This window comes from Leuresthes tenuis, unplaced genomic scaffold (assembly GCF_036924035.1).
Source record: "Leuresthes tenuis unplaced genomic scaffold, fLeuTen1.0.hap1 SCAF_21, whole genome shotgun sequence".
In the NCBI taxonomy this organism is placed as follows: domain Eukaryota; kingdom Metazoa; phylum Chordata; class Actinopteri; order Atheriniformes; family Atherinopsidae; genus Leuresthes; species Leuresthes tenuis.
The window spans coordinates 29871503-29896046 of record NW_027325375.1 but is presented as its reverse complement, the minus strand read 5'-3'; the positions used below and the strand labels follow the sequence as shown (position 1 = coordinate 29896046).

Sequence of the window (24544 nt, the reverse complement as noted above, 5' to 3'; positions counted from 1 at the left end):
GGACACCGTGTCGGTGTCAACATGCAGAATATCATGAAGAATCTGGAATGTTTTTTGCATTTCTTTGTTGTTTAGCAGTGTCGAAAAGGATTATTATGGAAATGCAGAGGTCACAGCTGCCCATTAAGAATCCATCATCCAGTGATGTACGACTTCATGATTTCTTCTCTTTTCACTGCTAATAATCGAGCTCTACGTCAGAGAGTAACATTAGAGCCTTTTTCTGATTGTCAAAGGAAAATATGGCAAATTTCTGCTCTTAAAGGCGTTCATGCCTGACATAACCACCTCCCTTTGTCTGTTAAACTGGTCACAGAGCAAATTAAACCAGAGAACCAGCGTGTTCACCATGACCCAAAATGATACCCGAGACCGTCAGCGCCTACAAAAACCTGCAAGAAGAGACACTTCCTCAGCATATTTAAAGTATTCTTTCAAACAATAGTCCCAGCAAGCAGCTGAACTCCATCATGTTAAGACAAATTCAGCTGTGTGTGTGGGGGGGGGGGGGCATCAGAAACTGCACAGTGACAAAAAGTGGAAGTAAGACAGTGTAAGATGTTGAAAAAATCTAATTTAAAAACAGATTATTACAGCCATCGAGTCGCCAACCAACAGAACACGAAAGAAGCACATTTTTTCACTGTGATGGTTATATAAGATATAAGATATATTTATATATATAAGATGTACGTTTAATCAAGTTCAAGCAAGAGAACCAGTCAAAAACTACACTCAAATGTCTCATGGAGAGACAACTGCTTGTAAGATATTATCCTTCTGCCAGGAAATTCACCCCAAAATGGTCATTTTTTGATGTTTGATTTGATTAGGAACTGTAATTTTCTGTCAAACGTTTGTCATTAACCGTAAAGAATCCCAATTATTGAATCTTTACTTTCACATATTCACATTTCCCATCAGTGTGGAGACACTGCTTTACCTTTTGATAATTGGCAAATGTAAGATGCTTTTCAGTCAGTGTTATTATACCTCGCGAGTTGGTTTACTTCCTCTCTGCTCTGACGCTGCTGAGTTTGTACTTGCTGCTTAAGTGTCAAAGCACACATCACACATACACACTGCGCACTGTGAAAAATTTTAGACCCATTAACGACACTCTCTGGGGCTTGCCTCATTATCCCAGGAGCAGCGACTTTGAGATTTCTCTGGTCCAGCATTCATTATTAAGGAGCATCTTGATCATGTGCAGTTTAAGCATGAGCTCTGAGCCTCTTCCTTTGTCTTCTCTTCATTTGGCACTGCTGGGTGACCCTATTTGCTACATGCACTGCACAAATCTGGCCAGCATCCCCTTTCATGTGAATGTGATACTGCCGTTGGCTTGTGTTGTGTGGACATATGCATGTGTGAGTGTGTGCTTTTCATCTGGACTTCATCTGACTTCATTTTCTTTCCATGTGAATTATTTACAGCCCAGACATTTAGAAAGAGTTCTCTGTGTTAAGCCAGATGATCTCTAGATTAAAAGCTGGTAGTCACAGCACACAGAGATCAGCACCAGATTTTTTTTTTTTTAATTTAAAAACAACCTTTACTGCCACCACAAGAGTAATGATCGGCGGTTGGATTTCACAGTTTCACAGGCTGTCTGAAAGGTTGGTGACTGGTTCTTTTTAATGGCCACAGGCTTCAGTGAACATTACCTAAATGTTTTATGCACTTTTATAAATTACAAAACTCCACTTCTGCACCGAAATACTCGTTCTTAAATGGGAGCCGTATCAATAAATAATGTGCATTAAGTATAAGCCATTTGTAGACATTTAACCGATATTGCAAAACACAGCTAAGAGTTAGATTCTGGACGGCATTAACAATGGCTCTTTAACATCCCCGGTGCTTAAATGTCAGTAAGGGCCTGTGTGCTTTATCCTCAGCTGTCCCTTTCCCCTTGAGCCACCGCCTTACAATGAAGGAAGTGTTCGACTGTGAAGGCAAACCTCGTGTGGATCTCCTGAAGGCCCACCTGACCAAGGAGGGTCGCGTGGAGGAGGCCGTGGCACTTCGGATCGTCAACGAGGGAGCAGCCATCCTGCGTCAGGAGAAAACTATACTTGACATCGAGGCACCGGTCACAGGTAGCTAATATTTTACTGTTCTTTACCCTGTGATCTGTTTAAATGTACCAAACTTTGGCGGCTTATTTCCTGACCGTGGACACGTTTACATGCACAGCGATGCAAACTGAATCTTAATCTGAAGAAGGCGATGTGTGTAGCAGGCTGATCTTAGTTGTTTTTTGTAGACATGCATGCAGCTTGAAAGCAATCCTGCTGAAGGAGGATGGTCACACATGCTGCTGCCTTTGTCGCCACGGTTACCAGGTCTGCGTATCATAAGCGACTTTGTGCTTATGTTTGCTTGTTTTGGACACGTTTTTACAGATCAGGTTGCTTGTTTCTGTCATAAGATGTGGCAGCAAAGTAAGTGCAGAACAGAAAAGGCAGCAGGGAGAAACCTGAATAGATTAAAACACTGTTTTTTTATATATATATCGATAAAATAACGGCTTTTCATGGGCATAAATATTACTGTGGCTTAGGAGGAAGTGAGTTGGAGCATTAATTGGACTATTATTTTTATTACCCGGTGATGGACTGGCGCCTCTCACCCAATGGCGGCTGGGATAGGTTCCAGCCCCCCCATAACCCTGAATTGGATGAAGCAGGTATAGAAAACGGATGGACGGATGGATTATTCTACAATCCTGGAGATTTCTCATCTAAGTGGAAGCTTGATTTAGATTTTTAGTCTTTTTCTGTACAGTTTGTATTTTAGAAAGACAGGAAACGAGTGGGAGTGTCGTCCTTGGTCAGTATTTAACCTGGAATGTAATGTTTAAGTCTGTTAGATGTGTCTAAACCTCACTTTTTGGCACTCCACTTAACTTTAAAGCTGAGGAAGCAGTGACTGAACTTGAAGAACAGTCACACATTTGATGGAAGAGGGACAGTTCTTACATTACCTAAAAAGCACTCAAACCTGCATCCAGCAGGTGAAACTTTGAGTAAATGCTAATACATAGTTAGCAAAAACAAGTTGGTAACAAGTTTATAAAGAAAAACAGCAAGAAACTATGATAATATAATAGACTGTGGGTGTTTTTCTTCAAGTTCTTCTGCCTTTAAGAAGGGACCAAGCTGTACTTTATGTGACATTTTTAAGTTGTTTTAAAGTTTGAAAATAACAGTGTTGGTGTCTACATTTAGCCTTCAGTAGGATGTAGGAGAGGAGTTCATGTCTCAAAGTGGGAGGCTCTAAGAAACATTTAAAAACAATATGATATATATAGCTAATATTTAGCATGTATCATGTATGCTGTCCCCATTCAAAGTGTTTATATCCTAACACATGTTAATTATCTGCAACCTTAAGAGGTGACTGACAGCGTTGGTGCAAACATGTATGTTATTAGCTGCCGCTATCCTACTCAGGAACAAGCGTTCAATCAAAACAGATGACGTAAAACAGCCCAAACAGGTCCTATTTATTTATATAGTACATATTTATATAGTACCTAACTGTGGACATATGTTCATTTATAAGATTGACACAAACAACTCAGATCTGATTAAATTTCTGACATATTTATTAATGTAACATTAATTTGTTGCAGCAACAGATCGGAGGTTATTAATCGTGCCGCACAACTTGAAATTTTGACCCACAAAAGCTCAGTTATTCCGTTGTGTCCTGAGGGGAACATGAACACATTTGTTGTGTTTTATGATGATTCGCTTTTCTACAACAGAGGATGACATAAAGATGAATAAGACTTCAGCAGGAGTGAGATGGGGCCTTACACTGCTGGTGTCACATGACAGGAAGACGAGGTTCATTACCTTGATTATTACCTGATATATCTAGTGCATCAAAAATGTTTTCAAGGATATTTCAGGAGTTTTCTCTTTCCATAAATTCTCTCCTAGAAGATCAAATTTGGTCTGCTGAAGAGGTTTAATGCCTCTTCCTCAATTTCAGTTAGATTTCATTCAAGTTACCTGAGGAAAACACTTATTTTGACACTTGGATAAAGGGATCTGGATGTAACAATGGAAATAAAACCATCAAGATCAGGATTATACAGCAAGGTCAAACATATCACAGTAAAAAGCTATTTATGAACTGTTAAAAACATAAAGTAATGTTTTGGAGAACAACCTGCACTGTGGGCAGGAGATGCTCTGAAATACGAGCGTCCTCAGACTAAAAGGACTTTTATCTGTGTGCTCATCTATAAATGCCCATCAAGACAAATTAACCAGACTTTTTCTCACGCTTTTTGTTGCTGTTGAATTTAAAAAAAAAATTTTTTTTTGACTGAATTTACTAATTCAGACATAATACAAAGTAAATGTATTATTTAAGCTGGACAATTAATCAGATTTTCTTTTTAATACCGTACAAAACGCTCTTTGGTTTAAAAGAATGTCAAAGCTAGCATTTAAATACGGTTTAGTTGAGGTCTATTACAGCATTTTATCTGTTCATTTATCAGTGAAATCAAGCTTTGCTCGTTGTGTTGCTGCTTGTGTCTGTTCAAAATTTTTAGACCAACAGGTTTGTGATCCATAAGAAAACTGAGCATATACACTACTTTATCAGGTTCACCTGTTCAATCACCTGTTCAATCACCTGTTAACACAAACAGCTGATCAGCCAATCACATGGCAGCAACTCAATGCATTTAGGCATGTAGAGGTGGTGAAGACGACCTGCTGAAGTTCAAACCGAGCATCAGAATGGGGAAGAACGGGGGATTTAAGTGACTTTGAACGAGGCATGGCTGCTGGTGCCAGACGGGCTGGTCTGAGTATGTCAGAAACAGCTGATCTGCTGGGATTTTCACCCACAACCATCTCTGGGTTTACAGAGAACGGTCCGAAAAAGAGAGAATATCCAGTGAAAATGCCTTGTTGATGTGAGAGGTCAGAGGTCAATGGGCCGACTGGTTCCAGATGATGGGAAGGCAACAGGAACCAAAGAACCAAAGAATGCAGAACACCATCTGAAGCAGAAGACCACACCGGGAGCCGCTCCTGTCAGCTAACAGCAGGAAACTGAGGCTACAATTCATACATCCCTTTATGCACCATCTTCTGATAATGCACCATGTCACAAAGCTCATATCATCTCAAACTGGTTTCTTGAACATCACAATGAGTTCCCTGCACTCCAATGGCCTCCAGTCACCAGATCTCAGTCCAACAGAGCAGCTTTGGGATGTGGTGGAAGATATGGGAGATATTATAACAGTGGAAGTGATTTGGGAACGACAGCAACTCAGCCACGAAGTGTTCGGCCATAGAAAACACAGAGTGGGGCTCAGCAGATGCTGAGGTCGCCAACTTTCTGCAGAGTCACTCGCTACAGACCTCCAAACTTCATGTGGCCTTCAGATCAGTTCAAGAACAGAGCGTAGAGAGCTTCATGGAATGGGTTTCCATGGTAACTGCATCCAAGCCATACATCACCAAGTGCAATGCAAAGCGTCGGATGCAGTGGTGTAAAGCTGCCGCCTCTGGACTCTAAAGCAGTGGAGACGCGTTCTCTGGAGGGACCAATCAGGCTTCTCCATCTGCCAACCTGATGGAGGAGTCTGGGTTTGGCGGTTGCCAGGGGAACGGTACTTGTCTGACTGCATTGGGCCAGGTGTAAAGTTTGGTGGAGGGGGGATTATGGTGTGGGGTTGTTCTTCAGGAGCTGGGCTTGGCCCCTTAGTTCCAGTGAAATTAACTCTGAATGCTTCAGCAAACCAAGAGATTTTGGACCATTTCATGCTCCCAACTCTGTGGAAACAGTTTGGGGATGGACCCTTCCTGCTCCAACATGACTGAGCACCAGAGCACTAAGCAAGGTCCATAAAGACATGGATGAGCCAGTTTGGTGTGGAAGAACCTGACCTCAGCCCGATAGAACACCTTTGGGATGAATTAGAGCAGAGACTGAGAGCCTTCTGTCCAACATCAGTCTGACCTCACAAATCAGCTTCTGGAACAATGGTCAAAAACTCCCATAAACACTCCTAAACCTAAGCTTTCCCAGAAGAGTTGAAGCTGTTACAGGTGCAAAGGGTGGGCCGACGTCATATTAAACCCCGTGAATTAAGAATGGGATGTCGCTTAAGTTCAGGCCTTGTTATGTGGACGTTTGCTTTAGTCCAAAACAAACTCTGTTTGTACTTTGTTTACTTCCACATCTGAGTTAATATCACAAGACGCATGACATGAAACACATGTAATTACCAGTGTGAGTCTAATTAACATCCCATCGGCCTAATTGACATGACTGAAAGTAAGTGGCATCTTTAGCCAACGCAGAGGTGATGAACAGATGAAATGCACATTGACTTGAGTAAAGATCCAAGGCTCCTCGTCTAAAAGGGGCTTTATGTAGTGAGCATAAAATATGTATGATGAACTGAGTATTGTGCACAGGCATTTGTACGTTTGTATCTTTGTGGGCTCGGGTGGTGTTCGAATTTCAATGCAGCTCGCATGCATGTATTCCATGGGTGTTTGTATGTGCGCCTCTATCTATGTGCGCATGTGTGCGTTTGATTGCTTTAGTCACACAAGCAGTCTCCCACTCACATTGCTCTAAGCTGTGAGTGGGCGAAGGCCACTGTGGAGCTGATAGGGGAGACGGAAAAGCGAGAGGAGATGGAGGTTGAGTAGGAGAGAAAGAGACAGAGAGAGACGATAATGAAAAATTGAAGGCAGCAAGGAAATAAGCTGTAGGTTTGCACACTAAAGCCATACTGTTCACTGTGAAAAGTATATACCTGCCTGGGGGCTTGAGAGTCTTCCACCCCTTCGAGGTGAGAGCTTCTCAGACATGGCTCATTACTGTGGTATCATCTCTCAAATCAAATTGCTCAAAGTACTTCCAGTTATGTCTCACAGTTATTTACGGTCAGTTAAATCATCCGTATCGTGCATTTCTTACAACAGTTGGTCCACATGACGGCTTACAGCTTCAGAACATGTCAGCGCCATCAGAAAGACCGGAACCCGTGTCGCTGTTTACCACCAAGATGGGAAAATGCTCGGCAATCGCATACTGTTCATATATCAATTTCCACACATGATTCTAAGTGGGAGATCGATTGAATGAGACTGAGCAGCATTCCTATTTACACCTTTGCTGTTTCTACTGCAATTTGTTAGCAGCCCATGTGAGAGCAATACGGTGGGAAAAAAGATTGTTTTACACAAAGGGAATGTAAAAACATCACAACAGACGCCTGCAGAGGAGAAATAAGGCTCTCCAAAATAATCTTTCTGCACCGCTTTACGAGAGAAAATAACATTGCGTTGTGGACGAGAATCTGTGGCTCAGCACACAGGAAGATGAGAAGGTGTGTACGCGAAAGACTGCCCTGCAATTTGCACACAGCACTGCATGTACAGTTGTGCCAAAAGGGTGTTTCCTGTGTTTGGATTTCTAATGATTATTCCTGTGTTGTGCTGCAAAACATTCCCTTTTTTTCTGTGAGGCAAAAAGACACATTTACAAGAAGAATCTAATAGAAATGCATAGAAAATGCAGTAGTTCAAGCTCATTTCTTCAGTGTTGGGATGAAGAAATGCCTGAAAGTGTCCTGGAAGTGTCCTGCGATAGTTGTTCCACTGAGAGATTATATAATCATGTGAATTGAAAACATGTTTTTCCTTCTGCAAAAATATTAGTTGTACCTGAAGCATCTTCTGCTGCTGCTCTGATTGGTCGATTCGTGCTGTTTATTCTTAATAGGAAGTCATGCTATTAGTAATTAACTGCTCTTTGTGAGAAATTTGAGGCTAAAGCTGTTCATAGAAGATACTGAAACTAGGGTGAAATCAAAGACATGTATAAATTGAATTAGCCAGAATTAGTGTCACAGTTTATTTACCTTTGATCATTATGTCATAAATGTTACATAACATCCATATTTCATTGTGTCCATTGATGTTTTTTCTTAATCTTATTTAAAAAACAGACAGAAATCATCTTTAACTTAATGCTAAATGATGATGTACGAAGCCCAGGACTCCATCAGATCCAGTTCGTCCCTGTCGTCTTCTTTCTGTGACCCTTTGGGACCAATAAACAGCAGAAGTGGATCTCCTGCTCCTCTTCCAAACATTCCTCTTATCTTCATTAACTGTTTCACAGCTAAACATTATTTAAAGAACAAAACACAGCACAGCGTATTCAGTGAGATTTTCATGATTCTGTAACACGTTCTGTCCTTTTGGCTGTTTTACAGTCTGTGGGGACATCCATGGACAATTCTTTGATCTTATGAAGCTGTTTGAAGTGGGAGGATCACCAGCCACGACGCGGTACCTGTTCCTTGGTGACTACGTTGACCGCGGCTACTTCAGTATTGAGGTGAGCTCCATTTTGAGTTTTTTAAAGTAAAAAAAACAGCATGAAGCTACTTTTTCACTGTGAATAACATTATGTCTGTGTGTTTCAGTGTGTTTTATACCTTTGGTCGCTGAAAATCCTCTATCCAAAGACACTATTTTTACTTCGTGGAAATCATGAATGTAGACATTTGACAGAATATTTCACCTTCAAACAAGAATGTGAGTATAATTCAGTGCTGAACAAGTTGTTTTCTGAAGCCTGGAGCATCTCTGGTAGAGTTAAGAACTAACTGAGCTGTATCTGCATAGACTTTGAGCCATTTTTTGTCATTAAAAGTAGATGTTTTCAACTGCTTTTTTTAATTTATTTGGACATTACGTCTTTGCATAAGTTCACTGAATATGTTAAAAGGATATTTGATACTTGCAAACGTTTCAGTTTACTCTGATGTTTCTGATGGTGTGTTTTTGCATTTCAAATAAGACTTACAGGAACAAACCAGCATGTTCAGTTCATATATGCAAACATAAGAACTATCATGTTTCCGTTATTGATGCAGCTGATCCCATTTCTGTTTTCTGTCAGGTAAAATCAAGTACTCAGAGCAGGTGTATGACTCATGTATGGATGCATTTGACTGCCTCCCCCTGGCTGCGCTCATGAACCAACAGTTTCTGTGTGTCCACGGTGGGCTCTCACCTGAAATACACACCTTAGATGACATTAAAAAGGTATTTCTATGCTCCTTTACCCCCACTCATTGCCTGCGTACTGTGTATGAATTAAATTTGTGCTTCTGAATGTTCAGTTGGATCGGTTCAAGGAGCCACCAGCATTTGGGCCCATGTGTGACCTGCTGTGGTCCGACCCTCTGGAAGACTTCGGCAATGAAAAAACCCAGGAATATTTCAGCCACAACACAGTGCGAGGCTGCTCCTACTTTTACAGGTACTATATTATATATATATATATTATATATATACTATATTCAGGTAACAACACAGCCTTTTCTAAAGGGTGGTCTGCACATCTTTAGTCGTTGTTGTATTGGCATCCGTCACCAACATGGACTCTATGTACAGCACTCAGTTACATGCGGCCCATCGGATCGGATTAATGGCTGAATTACAATAAGACTGAGTTATTCAGCTCATGTAGACACCTTAATCTGACAAAAGATCGAATCGGGTTACTTGCGATCGAATTAAGACCCGAGATAACTCGTAGCGTTCTGCGCATATTATTATTTCTCCATTTCACACAGTAAGGTTAGAGATAGTGTAGCCCAGTTACAGTTATGTAATCTGACTTTTAAAGCCGGGTAGCAGCTTGCTTTTGTGACGTACTGCAAACCCCTGCTGCAACAACGGGTGGCAGGGGTTTGCAGTACGCTGTAAAGGAAATCTTCAGCCTGTATTCACTCAGTGGAGTTACATGAGTGCCATTGGAATGGATTAATTGCTAAATTACAATAAGACTGAGTTATTTAGTGCATGTAGACGCCTTAATCTGACAAGAAACGGATCGGACCGGGTTTCTCGCGATCGGATTAAGACCCCAAGATAACTCGATCCAAACGTAGACGACAGTGGATCGGATCGGAGCGCATGCTCCAGATTTTTCCTCGCCATCGTCACCTGGAAGTGGAAGGAGACGATATTCCTGTTGTTGTCGGCAGAAAGAAAGAAACAACGCGATGGAGAATGCGTCGCTGTGCATCGTCTGTGCCATAACCAGCTCATCACAGATGGAGAGGGACGCAGCTTCATCTCGCTCTGCGTTCGCCATCTTTCTGAATGCCTGAGTTTGTTGCTGTTGGCGGTGAAGACGTCAACAGGAAGTGGCTCTATTAGCGATAGCTGAAATGGGGACAGCGCCACCTATCGTACCGGGGTATGACATGCTTTGTGCCAGTGATTCCATTCATTCACCGCCATATATCCAAGGATAATTACCCTCAGATAAGGAGCAGAACCCAACTGTAGCTGTAATCCAGTTAATCTCAGCATGTAAACCCTCTGCATCAGCCTGACCCATGTGGCTCATGTGCAGTTCCTTCTACTCGAGGTAGAAAAGGTTAAAAAACTTAATTTGGGAAAGTAGTTATCAAGTGTTTTACGACACATCCCATTTACTGCCTGCTGCACTTAGCTTGTATAATAGGAGATGGGAGAAAGATAACAGCATGCATCTAAGTTAAACACTGTAAGTTATCAGGGATGATGAAATCTCATTTAATCTATCAGGAGAATTGACTGTTATGCTGAGGCTGTGCGAACAAGCTCTTGATATCAAAAATAGATGTTAAGTTATACATTATTAATAGATATCTGGCATTTGTTGATGCCTGAGTACAACTAAAAAGAGCTAAAAGTTAAAAAAGAAACACGGAGACGGAAGGATTCGGTGCATGAATATGTAAACAGCTTATAGATAGTTGTGTATTTTCTGTCTGTGAGGATTAACTGCATTGCAGCCACATGAGGAGTGAGTGAGTCCTGATATTGTTGTGGGATGGAGGAGAGCTGTGGAAGTAGGTGGTGGTGAGGAGAAGAGATTAGGTGGCAGTTTTAGTGAGAGTTTTCTTAATGAAGGCTCAGAACGGTACAGACCCCTGCGTGGGAGCTGCACTTCTGCTCAAATCAGAAAAAGTCAGGAAGACTTTCAGTATTCCTCCAATGAGGAGGAAATGACATTCTTGGCAGTGCATGCAGGATAACTGCAGCTCAGAGTCACAATATAACCCAGCCACAAGCCTCATATCTGTGGTTTGAAAGTCATTTTTTTAGTTTATATTAGAGTAAATATTTCCATTTAAATGTTGCGTGCAGATGAGACCCAAGCATACTGACAGCTATGCATAGTTTAGCCTCTTAGCTAGCTGTGTGCGCTGCTATTTTCCCAAAGAATAGAACTTTTTTATGTGAATTGGAACCGATTTCACTTTAAAAACCTGCAAAGACATAAAAGCCTGCTTGAGTGCACATGTTTCCTTTACATTTCTGTTTGATCAAAGTTGCGATATTTTTGCGCGATACGTTCCTGCTCATTGCACCATTTGACATCTTGTAGTAATGTTGATCCCATTTAAACATCTGAGATGTTTATGCGGCGATAAAAACAACCCACGGATTCCGCTGCCTGAAAGACGATTCTGTTACCAAACTGAAATGGACTGAAACCACTTATTAAAATATCAGCATATTATCTGGAAAACAGTCCTCTAAACATCAATATCCTGAGTGAATAGTAAGCTAAACACAATACAGATGCCAGAGAGCGATGAAGACAAACGGCTTCCTCTTTCACTGCGAAGTGGTCACTGATCGCTATTCACTGAGACAGGAGCTCAGTGAGGATTATTTATGTTCATGTGTGGAGGATGCTGCTATTATAGTCATCTGTCTCCCCGTGGCTTTGTTCTGCCTTCACTCTCAAACACACCTCTCCATCATTATGGCTCTTGCCAGCCATACAGTATGTATGCAGCACATAGTACCATGTTCTCCTGGTTTTTCTTTTTTTTTGGGGGGGACTCTCTGAAATCAGATTGGATACAACATGTTAAGAGAAAAGTGGCACATTAACGGTTATTTGGCTGCAGACCGACAAAGACTAACTTGTTGTACACACACAGCTGTTCAGTGGGCAACATTATCGACCTCCTGAAGATGTGTTCAATGTCATCAGTTCATCAGAGTATTTTTCACAAGTGGTATTTAATTATTGAAAGAGAGAATGAAGGGCTCAGAGACATTTGTATAGCAAGTTCCAGATGTGCGTGCTCTTCTTGTAAACTCCACATTATAATGGAGCATTATAAGGTCGTCAAGGTAACTATACAGATGTAATAAACAACTTAAATTCAAGTGCAATTAAATACAATTCAATTTAATGCAATTATAATCCAGTTTAATCCACTTCATTCAGATTCAGTCCAATTTAACATGATAGTATTTATAAACTGCCAAAAAATAATGAATAATGATATTTTCCATTATAAATACATGCTTTTACAACATGTTTCATATGTATTTATGACCTTTATGAAGCACAACTTAACTGTAGGTTTATTCCCTTCACTAACAGTATATTTTAATGTAGTAAAGCTCAAACATATAAGGTTCTGCATTAAATCTATTTCTACATCACAGCAGCTGCCTTAACTTATATTAGGCGTTACCTTTCTGCTACTTTTCCTAAAGTTTGATTTGTTATGCAGTGATTATGATGACATCTATTGATCCAGAATATGTCCATCAGTTTATTTTCGTTGGGTGAAATGAGCGCGATGACCACCAGCCTCACAGATGGATAACGTTAAGAATGAATAGAAAAAGCTCTCAGTTTCCCACTTCCATCCCTCTCTGTCTCTTTCACTCATACTCACTCGACAGATTCCTCGCTGCTTCTCACTCACAGGCTCACAGGACACATTTCTGTGTGTTTTCACGATGGGGAGAGAAGGACTGACTGTGTTCTCTCACAGTGACCAATAAATACCGTTGAAGCAGAGCACTTTAAAGCATGTAGGAATGTTTTTGATAACCGTGATGCAAACGAGAGAAGCATTCTGCTGTGCTGTTTGGTGCAAATGAGCCACATATCCATGTATCTGTTCACATACTGACCACCAAGGCAGCGTTAGCCACGCGGCGTGCAGAAATGGAGCGGTTGGCACAGTTTTGCCAGGTGCTCAGGGCTCAGCAGGCTCCTTGTTTTTCTTCCGGCACGAACCTTGGAACGCGTAAATATTTTAAACACTTCTGAAAGTTTGATGGGTCCAAGGATCGCAGCGAGTGTGGGGGGGTGCAGGGGGGGAGGATTGTTGCTGGGGAGCTTTTTACTGGATGTTGCTGTTGGTTTAATCATTTAGTTTATTAGTGTTAACTGAATATTCATTTTGTTTCAATCCGTTGCCATTTAAAGGCATGTCTTGAGTTTTGAGGACACCGTAATGGACTTTTTGACTATTGTTTAACATTTAATCACCTTGTATGCATTATGAGTGAGACAAAAGAAAAACTGACGGATTGACTGATTAAAAACAATTGTTCGTTTCAGTCCCAACATTTTTACATGGCTGAACTGAAAATGATGATGCTGATAATTGGTAATCTTGGTTTGCATTGTCTGCTGAGCTTTATGAATGTTTTTCATTTTATCATTATTCCAAATCTGATGACACGCTGTGGCATGATCATAGCAAGCAATAATTACCAGATTGTGAGTGTATGGCTGTCTGTGTAGCGATGAATTGCTGCCCAGGACCTTTTAAAGCAGCAAATCACAGCATCATTAAACTGAAATGTCTCATTTAGGTCAACATTTGTGTGCTTGTTCCAACATCTAGACTGTGAAAAGTGAGATTTGTGACATGTGAGATGTCTTAATTTATGTTTCTTGCTCAGCTGTTTTGACAGGATGAGCTGATGGATGCAAATATATTTTCTCTAATGAGGAAGAAAGATGTAAGAACAAACTGAAGAACTCGAGGTTGTGTGTTCAAAAAGCTAATTCATTTGTCATCTTCTTTTCGAGACAGTAGGATTTCTGGATGATGAAACTTTCCAGTTAGAGTTATGGGAAGAGCTGCTAGCAGCTTACACTTCCAGCTTGTCTGAAGGACATTGTTTGTCGTTCGCTCGTCAAATCATATGTTTTATTTTTTCAGAAGTAAATAAGCTCCTCGTGTGATTAGCGGCAGTGCAATCTCAAACTGTCACGGAGGAAGTCGTGTGGTTTTTATCATCGTTCTCCGTGGGACAGCTGGCCAAAAAAAACATGGAGGATAATTATGGTGTGTAGGTGGTGCAGAAACAACAAAATTACAATTTGATTACTCTTGGTGAACTGTTTCTGTTAAATGCTGCGCTACAGAGGTTGTCCTTAAATATTTGTGTCTTCAGATGACATTCGTTTGCATATAAAGGTGTAGTGACCAAAGATGCTGCTGGTCTAAACAGCTCTGACCTCACAGGAAGTCTGCAGGTGACCCGTTCAACATATGTGCAGAAGGTTCTCTAAGTCCTGTAAGATACAAGCTGAAGCCCCACAGATCTGCTGCTTCTGTCGCATCTGATATTTCTTTCTAAAGACCAGGTCAATGTTCATGAATATCCTCCGGTGTCCCTACCAGTCCTAAGTATGAGTTTTCCCCAGGATGCCATTTTGGAGACACCCTGTGCCTTCTCAAAGTTGCTCGGACCTTCACACCTGCACAAATCTCTTACAACCAACCAGCTAACAGGACTTATCAACTAAAAGCATAAAAAATGGATTATTCTGTTTATTAGTTTGACTAAAACCATACTCTTAAAATGCATGTAAACCAGAATCATCCGGACTAACAGACCCAGATAATGCAGGTGGGCAGTGAAGCGCTCCTGGATGTTTATGCTCAGCCAGACTCAAATGGGCCGAGGTCAGGGATGTCAAACTCCGGTCCTTAAGTTTTAGATGTTTCCCTGCTCCAGCACACCTGATTCAGATCAAATCAAATCAAAAGATTGTTCAATTCTACACGAACCAGCTAATGAGGCATCGATCTGAATCAGGTGAGCGTATATATCTACATCTACATAGATATAGATGCTCCAAAGTTGGTGGAGACAGAGCTAAGATCCTGTGGGCCTTCCAGATGCACACTGGTGAGATGGTGAAGGCTAACCAAAGGGTGACAAACAGAAGAAGGCGATTTGGATGGATGCAGCAATTCCAAGTGACAGCAACATCTAGAGGAAGGAACACGGGAAGCTTAAAAACTACCAAAGGTTTAAAGAAGCAGTTGAAAAGATGTGGGAAGTGAATGCAGCAGTAGTGCCAACGATAATCGGAGCACTCAGGGCCATGACCCCAAACTGAGAGAGTGGCTCCAACAGATCAAATCAGAGAGTCCAAGGAGCAGCTGAGATAATGTGTAGAACAGCACCATTAAGCTCTCAGGCCTCTGGTGGAAGACCCAAGCTTCAAAAGGCCACCAGCAGATGGCTGACCAGTATCTGCACAGCATCTTTTAACTTATCCAGACTGTTTGTTTTTATTCATTTTAATTATTTTATTTCTTTCTATTTATATTCTTTTACATATTTTAATGCTTTTTCTGCTCCCTGCTGCAATGCTTTTATTTTATGTAAAGCACTTTGAATTGTTTTGTTCATGAAATGTGCTACAAATAAATGTGACTTTGACTTTGGTTTTCATACTCTGGCATCACCCACAGGATAGAATTTATAAATGCAGTTTTTGGTGAATGATTGAACTCCACTTGTTGGATTTGATCCTTTTAAATGCAATGATTTGCCACCTGTTATTGGTAAGAGAAACTGTAGACTGAATTAACAGCCTGCAGCTAAAATAAAGTTTACATTGCCTTGTCCTTCCTTTACAGCACGTTAAAAGCTTTGTGAGTGATGTTCCTAAACCCAGTTTCTGTTTATTCTTTCCCAGTTATCCAGCTGTATGTGAATTCCTACAGAGCAATAACCTATTATCAATTATCCGAGCACATGAAGCACAAGATGCTGGGTACGTTGTCACCACAATACACAAAAAAGCTTAATATTTTCTTTCCATACATATGAGTAAGCTTGTCTATTTCCTGTGTTCACGTCTACCCGACTACCTGGAAGCTACCGGATGTATCGTAAAAGTCAGACCACTGGATTCCCATCCCTCATCACCATCTTCTCAGCACCAAACTACCTGGATGTTTACAACAACAAAGGTCAGCAACTCATCTGTGCTTTTTATCACTTTGCAGCTGGTTTTTCAACATTCATTCACTAGCATTGCTAATCTCCATGCATTATCTCCATATATCATTTATCTGATATCTAAAATATTGATGTACTGTTAAAGTAGCTGTTAACAGTAAAGCCTGGTGTTTTACCTCATTCAGTGACGTAATACCTTCAGCCCTGGCACATTAGGGACTTGTGGCATTTCAGAACCCTTAAAAAGAAGCCCTTTAAGTCAGGGTTGGTCTGACTTAAAGCTTTTATGCAAATGTTTCTTATTGCGCAAACTGGACCGCACAAGTCACTGTAACTGCATTTAGCTGTGAGCAGGCATAGGAACGCATCAGGGAGCCCCCGTTTGTTTGTGTTCTCAGATCCGTGTCTTGGTTGCCATAGGCTATGGGAGATGGGGCGCGTGGGAGGGACTGTCAGCATTGCTGACTGTCTCCATGTGGCTTTATCCCTCCTGATGTAACAGTGTCAGCAATCCCTGGCCTAAGCAAGGCCACCTAGTGGCTGGATATCACATTTAGTCTCTTTCTGTCTCTGTTAACAGGGTAACATCCTTGAACAGTAGGACATTTATAAAGAGCAAGCATGAGATGATGTGCATGTGGCTACGATCCAGTGCACAATATGAAAAACAGCTGTATTCTGTATCAAAAAGAATCACATTTCCTTCTGGAAAAAGGTGCTTGTTGAGAAAAACAGACCAAAGTACAACAGGCTTTTTTTCACTGTTTGTACTTAAATGTAACGTAAATTCTTTGCAAGCATGGCTCTTGTGTTATGTTTATATATCTTGTATCGTCTGCTTTTATTCAGAGATCCACTGCATGTTCTTCTTAATCTTAAAGAATGATTTTATTAAACTCATCTCTATTTCATGATGTGAACGTTGCTCAAGAGCAACACGACAGGCTTGCTGTGGCTTTACTGACCTTCGACCTTTATCAGATAAAGCAGCAATTCTCTGGACTTTTGATCTAAAGATGATTCCTTTCTCCATTTAAACTGTCAGCAGTAAATTTTTGTCTGTAATTTTGTCAGACTTTAAGCGGACGGTTGCACCCGTGTCTCCTCTGCTTCTCCAACAGCTGCTGTACTGAAATATGAGAACAACGTCATGAACATTCGACAGTTCAACTGCTCACCACATCCTTACTGGCTGCCAAACTTCATGGATGTCTTCACTTGGTCTCTGCCATTTGTTGGAGAAAAAGGTACGAGCTTTTTGGCATCTGTCAGATGATCATGTTACCTCCACGGCTCCATGCTCTGTGACTACCTGTTTCCTCCCCTTTGTTTTCTCCACAGTCACAGAAATGCTGGTGAATGTGCTGAGCATCTGCTCTGATGATGAACTCATGATGAATGATGAAGATGAGATTTTTGATGGTAAGAAGCTTTTATAATTCGCTGTTTATTGCTGCTGAATTGTTAAATTTACACTGAACTCGATCACGCAGCTCTCAACTATTATCAGCAAATCTGACTGTCTGACTAGAAGATGTTATTTTACCTTTATATTACAGCAGGGAGCCATGGGTTGGTAGTGAAATACAACAAAGATTTGAGGGTAGCATCACTAAACATACTGAGACAACATTAATTACATCACAATGGTAAATAAACCACGTGGCTTACATTGTGTATGCATTGCAGTGTCACACGTTATCACAGTATCCTGCACAAATTCTAACGTAAATGTAAAGTATGTGTAGTGTATATGCACACCAGAACCCTACAGAGTCCTTCTTGATTGCTAAAAACCAAGTTTTTTAACATTATTGACATTTTTTTTAAATTACAAGACACCAGTGCCAGGAGTGAGGATTCTTTGAATCTGCAGAGCACCAAAGTCTCAGACAGCATCTATGTGCTTACTAGATTATTTGGAGGAACCAGCATCAACCAACCTACTTGCAGCTAATTTGCATGCGCGTGATGATTAATAAGATTGATGAAGTAGCTTGTAAGCTGAGAGGAAATTAGTACAGGGAACACAGCAGAGGCAAGGCCGAGAGAAGATTCTTAGCACTCAGTTAGCTATGGGTTGGCTGTGAGAGTCTTGCTTCCAGGAGCAAACTGCAGAAGCCACTAGCTCTGGGAGCATGAGGCCAGATAGGATTGGGAACTGGGTTAACCTGGGAGCAATCAAAATTAACTCTCACAGTTGGAATCAAGGCCAAGCGAGGAGCTGCAGCGCTCTATAAGCCGTGCAAGCCGACCAGATGGTTGCTCACGCTGGCTGAGACTTCGCTCTGGTAGCTCCCATCCAGCCCAGCACATGTCGACTTGCACAGTCATTGCTTGTCTTAACTTCTGCTGTGTGCCGCTAAACCTTTGGGAGCACTGCGCTAGCTAGCAGCTCTGAGTTGTTGAAGGCTTTGGCAGTGAATAAATTATCATTATTATACTTGCTTGGGACCATACAGCATCGCAATTCTTTTGGTTTCCTTCAGAATTGCTTTCTATTTAAAAGATGTATTTCTTAAGATGAAGGAGTTATTTTAACTGTTTTAACTATAATGTGTTGAATCACAACACGTTGGATACATAAATGTATGGTTGAATTAAGCCAGTATTAGAATTGGTCATTGTTTAGCAGTAAAAGAGCAGGCTGGTGTCAGCTGATAGTTGGTGGAGATCATATCCTAAACAACTTTAAAGGCATGAGAGATTGATTTCTGACAAAATCTGAGGTGCTCAGATGAGTTTTTAGAGGATTTAACTGTTGGAGTGGGACTTTCTATAGCTTTTGATGGCATCTGACATATTTAAAAAGCCTATAATGACTGTCTCCATATTTCTTTGCAGCAAATGCTGCTGCAGCACGCAAGGAGGTGATCAAAAACAAGATCCGTGCTATTGGGAAAATGGCCAAAATGTTCTCAGTTCTCAGGTGGGCTTTTTTTTTCTGAGTGTGTGTGAGTGTTGGTGTGATCTCAGAGTCTATGTTCATATGCAGAAAGGGTATTAGGTGTTTCTCTGTGAGTATTTTTGTCCAATTTGATCAGGGTTCAGCACAATTTTCCAACCTGTCTCTGTTCTTCCTGCAGAGAGGAGAGTGAAAATGTGTTGACGCTTAAGGGCCTGACGCCCACTGGCATGCTGCCAAGTGGGGTTCTCTCTGGAGGCAGACAGACACTGCAGAGTGGTGAGTACAAGCTTCAGCCTAAGTCTTTTCGCTACGATTTAGTCCCTCTTTTTTGGCGTTTCTATTCCTCATCACCATTCTCAGTTCCATCGTTACCCTTATCTTTCTCGAGATGTCTGTTTTCCCTCCCTACCTTAAATAAAGACAACAAGCATAGTAGCTTTTTCAGAGGTACTCCTGCACATTATGCTGCAGAACCCAGTGTTAGAAACCATTATAAACCATGACCAGCAGTCAGTGAGGACAAACTTCGACTTTACGCTGATTTAAGACTTTTTATAGTCACTGTACTGGTGACAGACAGACAGCTAATGCAGGATGATATTAAGATATTATCTAGTCACATATACAAGCCAAGATTTAAAGATCCTATGTCATACTCATATACATCTTCCTAATCCCTATTTTTCCCTACATGCTTAAAAACTCATTCTTTTTCCCAATCTTAACAGTGCCACAGTTTGATTTTCTGTCCAAGGCTCTGTATACACGAACACAGGTACATTGATAACCTGACTTTTCTACGTGTTTGTGCCTTTCGCTCAAATGCAAACTGACATTTGGGAGGAAAATAAACAAAAAAATAAGTGTTTGGGTGTACTTAGCCTTAAAAACTCAGTTTTAGCTCCTGTCTCCTTAAGGCTCCCTTCCTGAAAGGCCCAATCTGCTCTGATTGGTCGGCTGATTGCTGAAAATTCAAGACTTTAAAGCAGCTACTTATTCTTTGAGGTGTACCAAGCAAGCCACGAGGAATGCTTTTGATGGCGATGTTTTTCAGCAAAGGAGGAAAATCTTGGACTATTCAGAGCTGGTTTCAAGGAGTTCAGGAGCAGTATCTTACATATGCATGAAAAGCTGAGTAACACAGAAGCAAAGGAAAGAAAAACGGAGGGCAGCACCAGTACAAGTGTCTGTGCTCTTTCCTAAAGTGTGTCACTCATGTCAGCCCACCACTCTTCACCATCTCATATATCTGTGGCTCTCTTTCTGTTGATCTGTCTTTGTTTTATATGACTTTTCAAACCCCAGAATGATTCAGATTCTCTCAGTATTAACGCATGGTGCTCTTCTGAGTTTGGCTGCATTGACAATGAACACGTAAAACTCATCTGGCCAAAAACATGAGTCGCCTTCTCCCTGGGGCTGCATTTTACATTTGCATGGCTTTATCAGGAGTAACCTGCTCCCCTCCTCCCCCTTCAGCCACCATTGAAGCCATTGAAGCCATCGAGCCGCATGATGAGGACAGAGAAGGTAAATCGGTGCTCCTTCTCCCACCTCTTCTCAATATGTTGTCAGGGTCTCCTGCTAAGTTCATGCACACTACAGCTCATACAACAATACCTCTACTCTTAGAACTTATGCTGGTATGACAGGCACGTTACTCTGCAATGGATTAGTATATTAAAGAAATAAATCATTCTATTCTAAATTATTTGGTGCAGTTTGAATGAATATTCCCAGATATACGTGGAGTGAATTCTAAGGGACAGTTTTCTAATGAATGCCTGGGTGGTAAGGAGTAAAAACATGTCATAACTGGAAGGATGGGAATCTGGTGAGAGATCATAACTTGCACTGAGGGCAAAGTCCACCCTTGCAGCGCTCACCACCATCGACTGCCTTCACCAAAATGGAGAGGCTTCGCCCTCATAAGAACTGGTGTGAAAAGATGCTTCACTAAAGCACATTTAGGGAGTGGCTTGTAAACAGCCTCCGTCTGATCCTAAAAACTGCACATGAGCAAGGGAAAAACAGGGCTTCGTGTTATACTGACAGCTCCTGCAGTAATATTCACTCACAAATCAAGTGGCTGCAGAGTGATACAGCATTTTTTTTTGGAATGAGTAGACATATGACTTTGCATAGACTCTTTAAAAGTGTATTTTGGCAACAACAGCAAGCTTTTATGGCCACATTTATGCTACCTTATATATCTGATTAATCTATTAAACAAAACCTTTCATTCGTACGGTTACAGGACTACTTTATTAATGTATTTTCTTTGGAAATTGGATACTGGGGTGACTTATAATTACTCTACTTGATAAAAGCCAACTCAACCAGCCAAACCCATGTGTGGGAAAGAAAAGAAAAATCAGCTCTCTGCTCTTGGCAGTGCTGGAGCTGGATTTCTTTTCAAGTCAGGGACCATTTAGAGGCTACATTAAACATAAAGAAATAAGGTATAAGCGCAACGTCCATGCACAGGTTGTATTTAAACTTCACCAGCCTCTAACTGTTTGCTGCTGGTCACAGTTTGAGGTCTGACTTTGACTATAATTTACAAATTGTTCTTTGTTCTGGCACTTAAGCGAGAACACTCTGAGATTATGCCATTGCATGGTCCTGATCCCTTTATGTGTGTATTCTCTTCTTCAGCTATCCGAGGATTCTCCCCCCAACACAAGATCACCAGCTTTGAGGAGGCTAAAGGCTTAGACCGCATCAACGAGCGCATGCCACCTCGCAAGGATGGGGTGAACCATGTTGGTCACTCCATGGGAAAGATGAATATGTCGGAGGCAAACGGCACAGAAGACAACAGCAACATCCAGTGATGTGCTGTCTGAGCCTCAGAACCATGCCGATGTTGGGCTGTGCAGCAAGACTTTGCTAAATCAGAAATTCAGGCCTCAGAACATAGATATAAAACAGGCCCACAGGTAGAACATGAAATCTGCAGCAAATCTTAAAAACGGGCAAAAAGGTCATTTATTTTATGACAGTGTGTCATTGCACAGTTGGGGGAGGGGGGAGCTGGGGTTCACAGCAAAGGGCATCGATGAGGAGAGACCCACAGGCTGCAGTTTGACTGCAAAGAAGTGTGGTTGAGAGCTGTGTCTGACTGTTGTTCCCTTATTTCAATTCAATTACAGACTGAATTGTTGGGGGTTATGTTGCTTTGAGAGCTGGCACACGTGTGCTCCTTTATTACAGGGCCTGACAGAAGACATAATTGCAGTATCCATGCCACACAAACCCTTTTACTGTTTTATAAAGTATTTATTATGAATCACTCACAAATTCACTTTCAGAGAAAAATAATATTCTTTATCTACATGTTTTGCTAGTATTAGGTCACATCACTTTGTGAGGAAAAAAAAGGAAAGGAAAGCAAAATGAGAACCTCTTCAAACCTGCAGTGTGCTATCTTACCAATGGACTTAAATTTATTGATTTACCTTGTAGTAAGATACTGTCATTCTGCAAGGGAAAGCAGATGGGGTGCTCATGTGTGCTCTAACAGCCAAAGCCACTGCTGTAAAGCTCAAAATCCACCTCGGGTATGTCTCAGTAATCTCCAGCCTTGTTACTTTTCTCATATTCCACATCATTAGCCATCTCCCAACTAAACATAATTTGGAGGCGATGAGAAGAACATTTGGGAAACTGCTTACTGAAGGTACGTCAGCTTAAAAAAACAAGATTTAACGCCTGAAAATGTCCCGTGTGAAGAGGCTAATTCATTAACGTGTGCAGGTGAATCTCTGAAGTTATTTACATATCGCATTAGAAGAGCATGGCATCCATGACATCCTCACATTACCAAAAAGCAGGCAGCAGTTTGTGTTTAAGGTACGAAATGGCTGGTGGCTGTGGATCGTCTCACATCTGGATGCATATCACCAGTTCCTGGGGCCACAGGAGTGGTTTTAAAGTTGGGACAAACTCTGCTATCACGACCCCAAACTATCATTTCTCACCTGTTTCTCACTGAAGAGACAGTCAGAGCACGTGCAGTCACTCAAGTGCACATCATCATCATCATCATCCCATGAGTTTTTGCACTTTTTGCTGTGCTGCAACACAAAGAGATTTTATGCTAACACTCTATCAGACGGACGGGGAAGTTCTAGACATTTGGGAACTCACTTCAGGAGTATTTACCCACCACATCCACCATCATCTCAGCTGGAATACGCAGGCTTACATCCACCCTGAGACCTCTTAATTTCATTTTATGAACGAGTCCTGAGCATAATTTAATGAAGCAAAGCTACTGAAACAAAAGCATTAAGATTCGACACGGATTGATTAAAGTTAATCAGAAGTTCCTCCTTCTGCACGGTGCAGACAGTGTAGACAAGGCTTCTGAACTCATTACAAATTGATTTATCAATAGTGGTTAATTTGTTAACCTATTAATCCTTGTTTTTGGAATTTCTCCAAACCAATCTAATTTTACTGAGCAGTGCAGTGAAGTAACAGGATGAGGACGAAATCCCCGACAGGTGCGATCGCGCCGCGAGCCAAAAACAATCTATCCAGACGGTGTGTTCAAATACTTACTGCAACTTATTGTAATGCTGCCACGTTGCTCTCTTTAAAGTGACTTAGAGTAAAGAAATAACATGTTAACTGGAATTATTCTGGTTAATTTAAAACACAGTATTTGGAAACGTCGAGGAAGCACCAACCATCGTTTAAGCATTCTATAAATTTCTAGAATTTCCGGTCATTCATAGATATTTTTTCTAGTTTATATTCCATCTTTCTATTCGATTCTAAGAGTACGTGAATTAAGGATGGACAAAAAGTGACTTTCAACACAGCATCTATGGTATGGAACGCATCAATGCATGCAATTAAGTTCCTAATTGTTATGTGAGATTATAATCGTGATAGTTGTGTTTCAAATAGTAAACTTGAATTAATTTATTTTTTGATTATATTTGTAGTTTTATTTGTCTTGTTTTATAAATTTTCTAAGTAGGCTTCCTTTGGTCCATTCTTTTTTGTTTCTTTTCTCTTGTTTATGTTATTTACTACCACTGCTTTTAATTTTATATTGGTTTATGGTATGCAGAGATGCCCTTTTAAGGTGCGAAGCCTTGTGTTCTATTTTTTCTGTTGTACTGATGTACAGAAAATGTTCAATAGTGTGAATGAATATAATCTCAGTGAAAAGCAACTTTTCAGGCTGCCAAAGCATGATAGCATGGAATTCAAATGTAAATGAACTGGACACACAGAAAATCAGGTGTCACACTTACATTTACAGGAAACATTGTATTCTGGTTATATTTACTGCTATTATTATCGTTACAAGTAAGCTTATGGTTATTTTCCCTCCTCCGTTTCTGGTTCTTGTATGGTCTACATGCATACTTCAACAAAGGAATATAATGGATTTTATCTTGCAACATTTTTTTATTATCTATGGAGATATGTTTTGGCATTTGACTTCCTAAATAATACACACATTGTAAGCATGCCCTATGGGACAAATCACATTTTTTTACTCTTGAATAAAATATGC

General features: G+C 40.9%; 1 protein-coding gene across 2 annotated transcripts in view; it reads left to right on the top strand.

Moving 5' to 3' along the window:
• Positions 1–24544, top strand: part of ppp3ca (protein phosphatase 3, catalytic subunit, alpha isozyme) — a 28709-nt gene extending 4165 nt beyond the window's left edge. Inside the window, exons 2-14 of one of the 2 annotated variants that reach the window (XM_072375293.1) lie at positions 1902–2102; positions 8276–8400; positions 8489–8600; positions 8968–9113; positions 9191–9330; positions 15832–15909; positions 16014–16108; positions 17219–17344; positions 17439–17519; positions 18942–19026; positions 19184–19281; positions 20485–20535; positions 21664–24544. In XM_072375293.1, coding sequence (XP_072231394.1) covers positions 1902–2102; positions 8276–8400; positions 8489–8600; positions 8968–9113; positions 9191–9330; positions 15832–15909; positions 16014–16108; positions 17219–17344; positions 17439–17519; positions 18942–19026; positions 19184–19281; positions 20485–20535; positions 21664–21842 — 1517 coding nt within the window. In that variant the 3' untranslated portion in view covers positions 21843–24544. The remainder of the gene's footprint in view (positions 1–1901; positions 2103–8275; positions 8401–8488; positions 8601–8967; positions 9114–9190; positions 9331–15831; positions 15910–16013; positions 16109–17218; positions 17345–17438; positions 17520–18941; positions 19027–19183; positions 19282–20484; positions 20536–21663) is intronic. The other variant, XM_072375294.1, reaches the window with a different exon arrangement.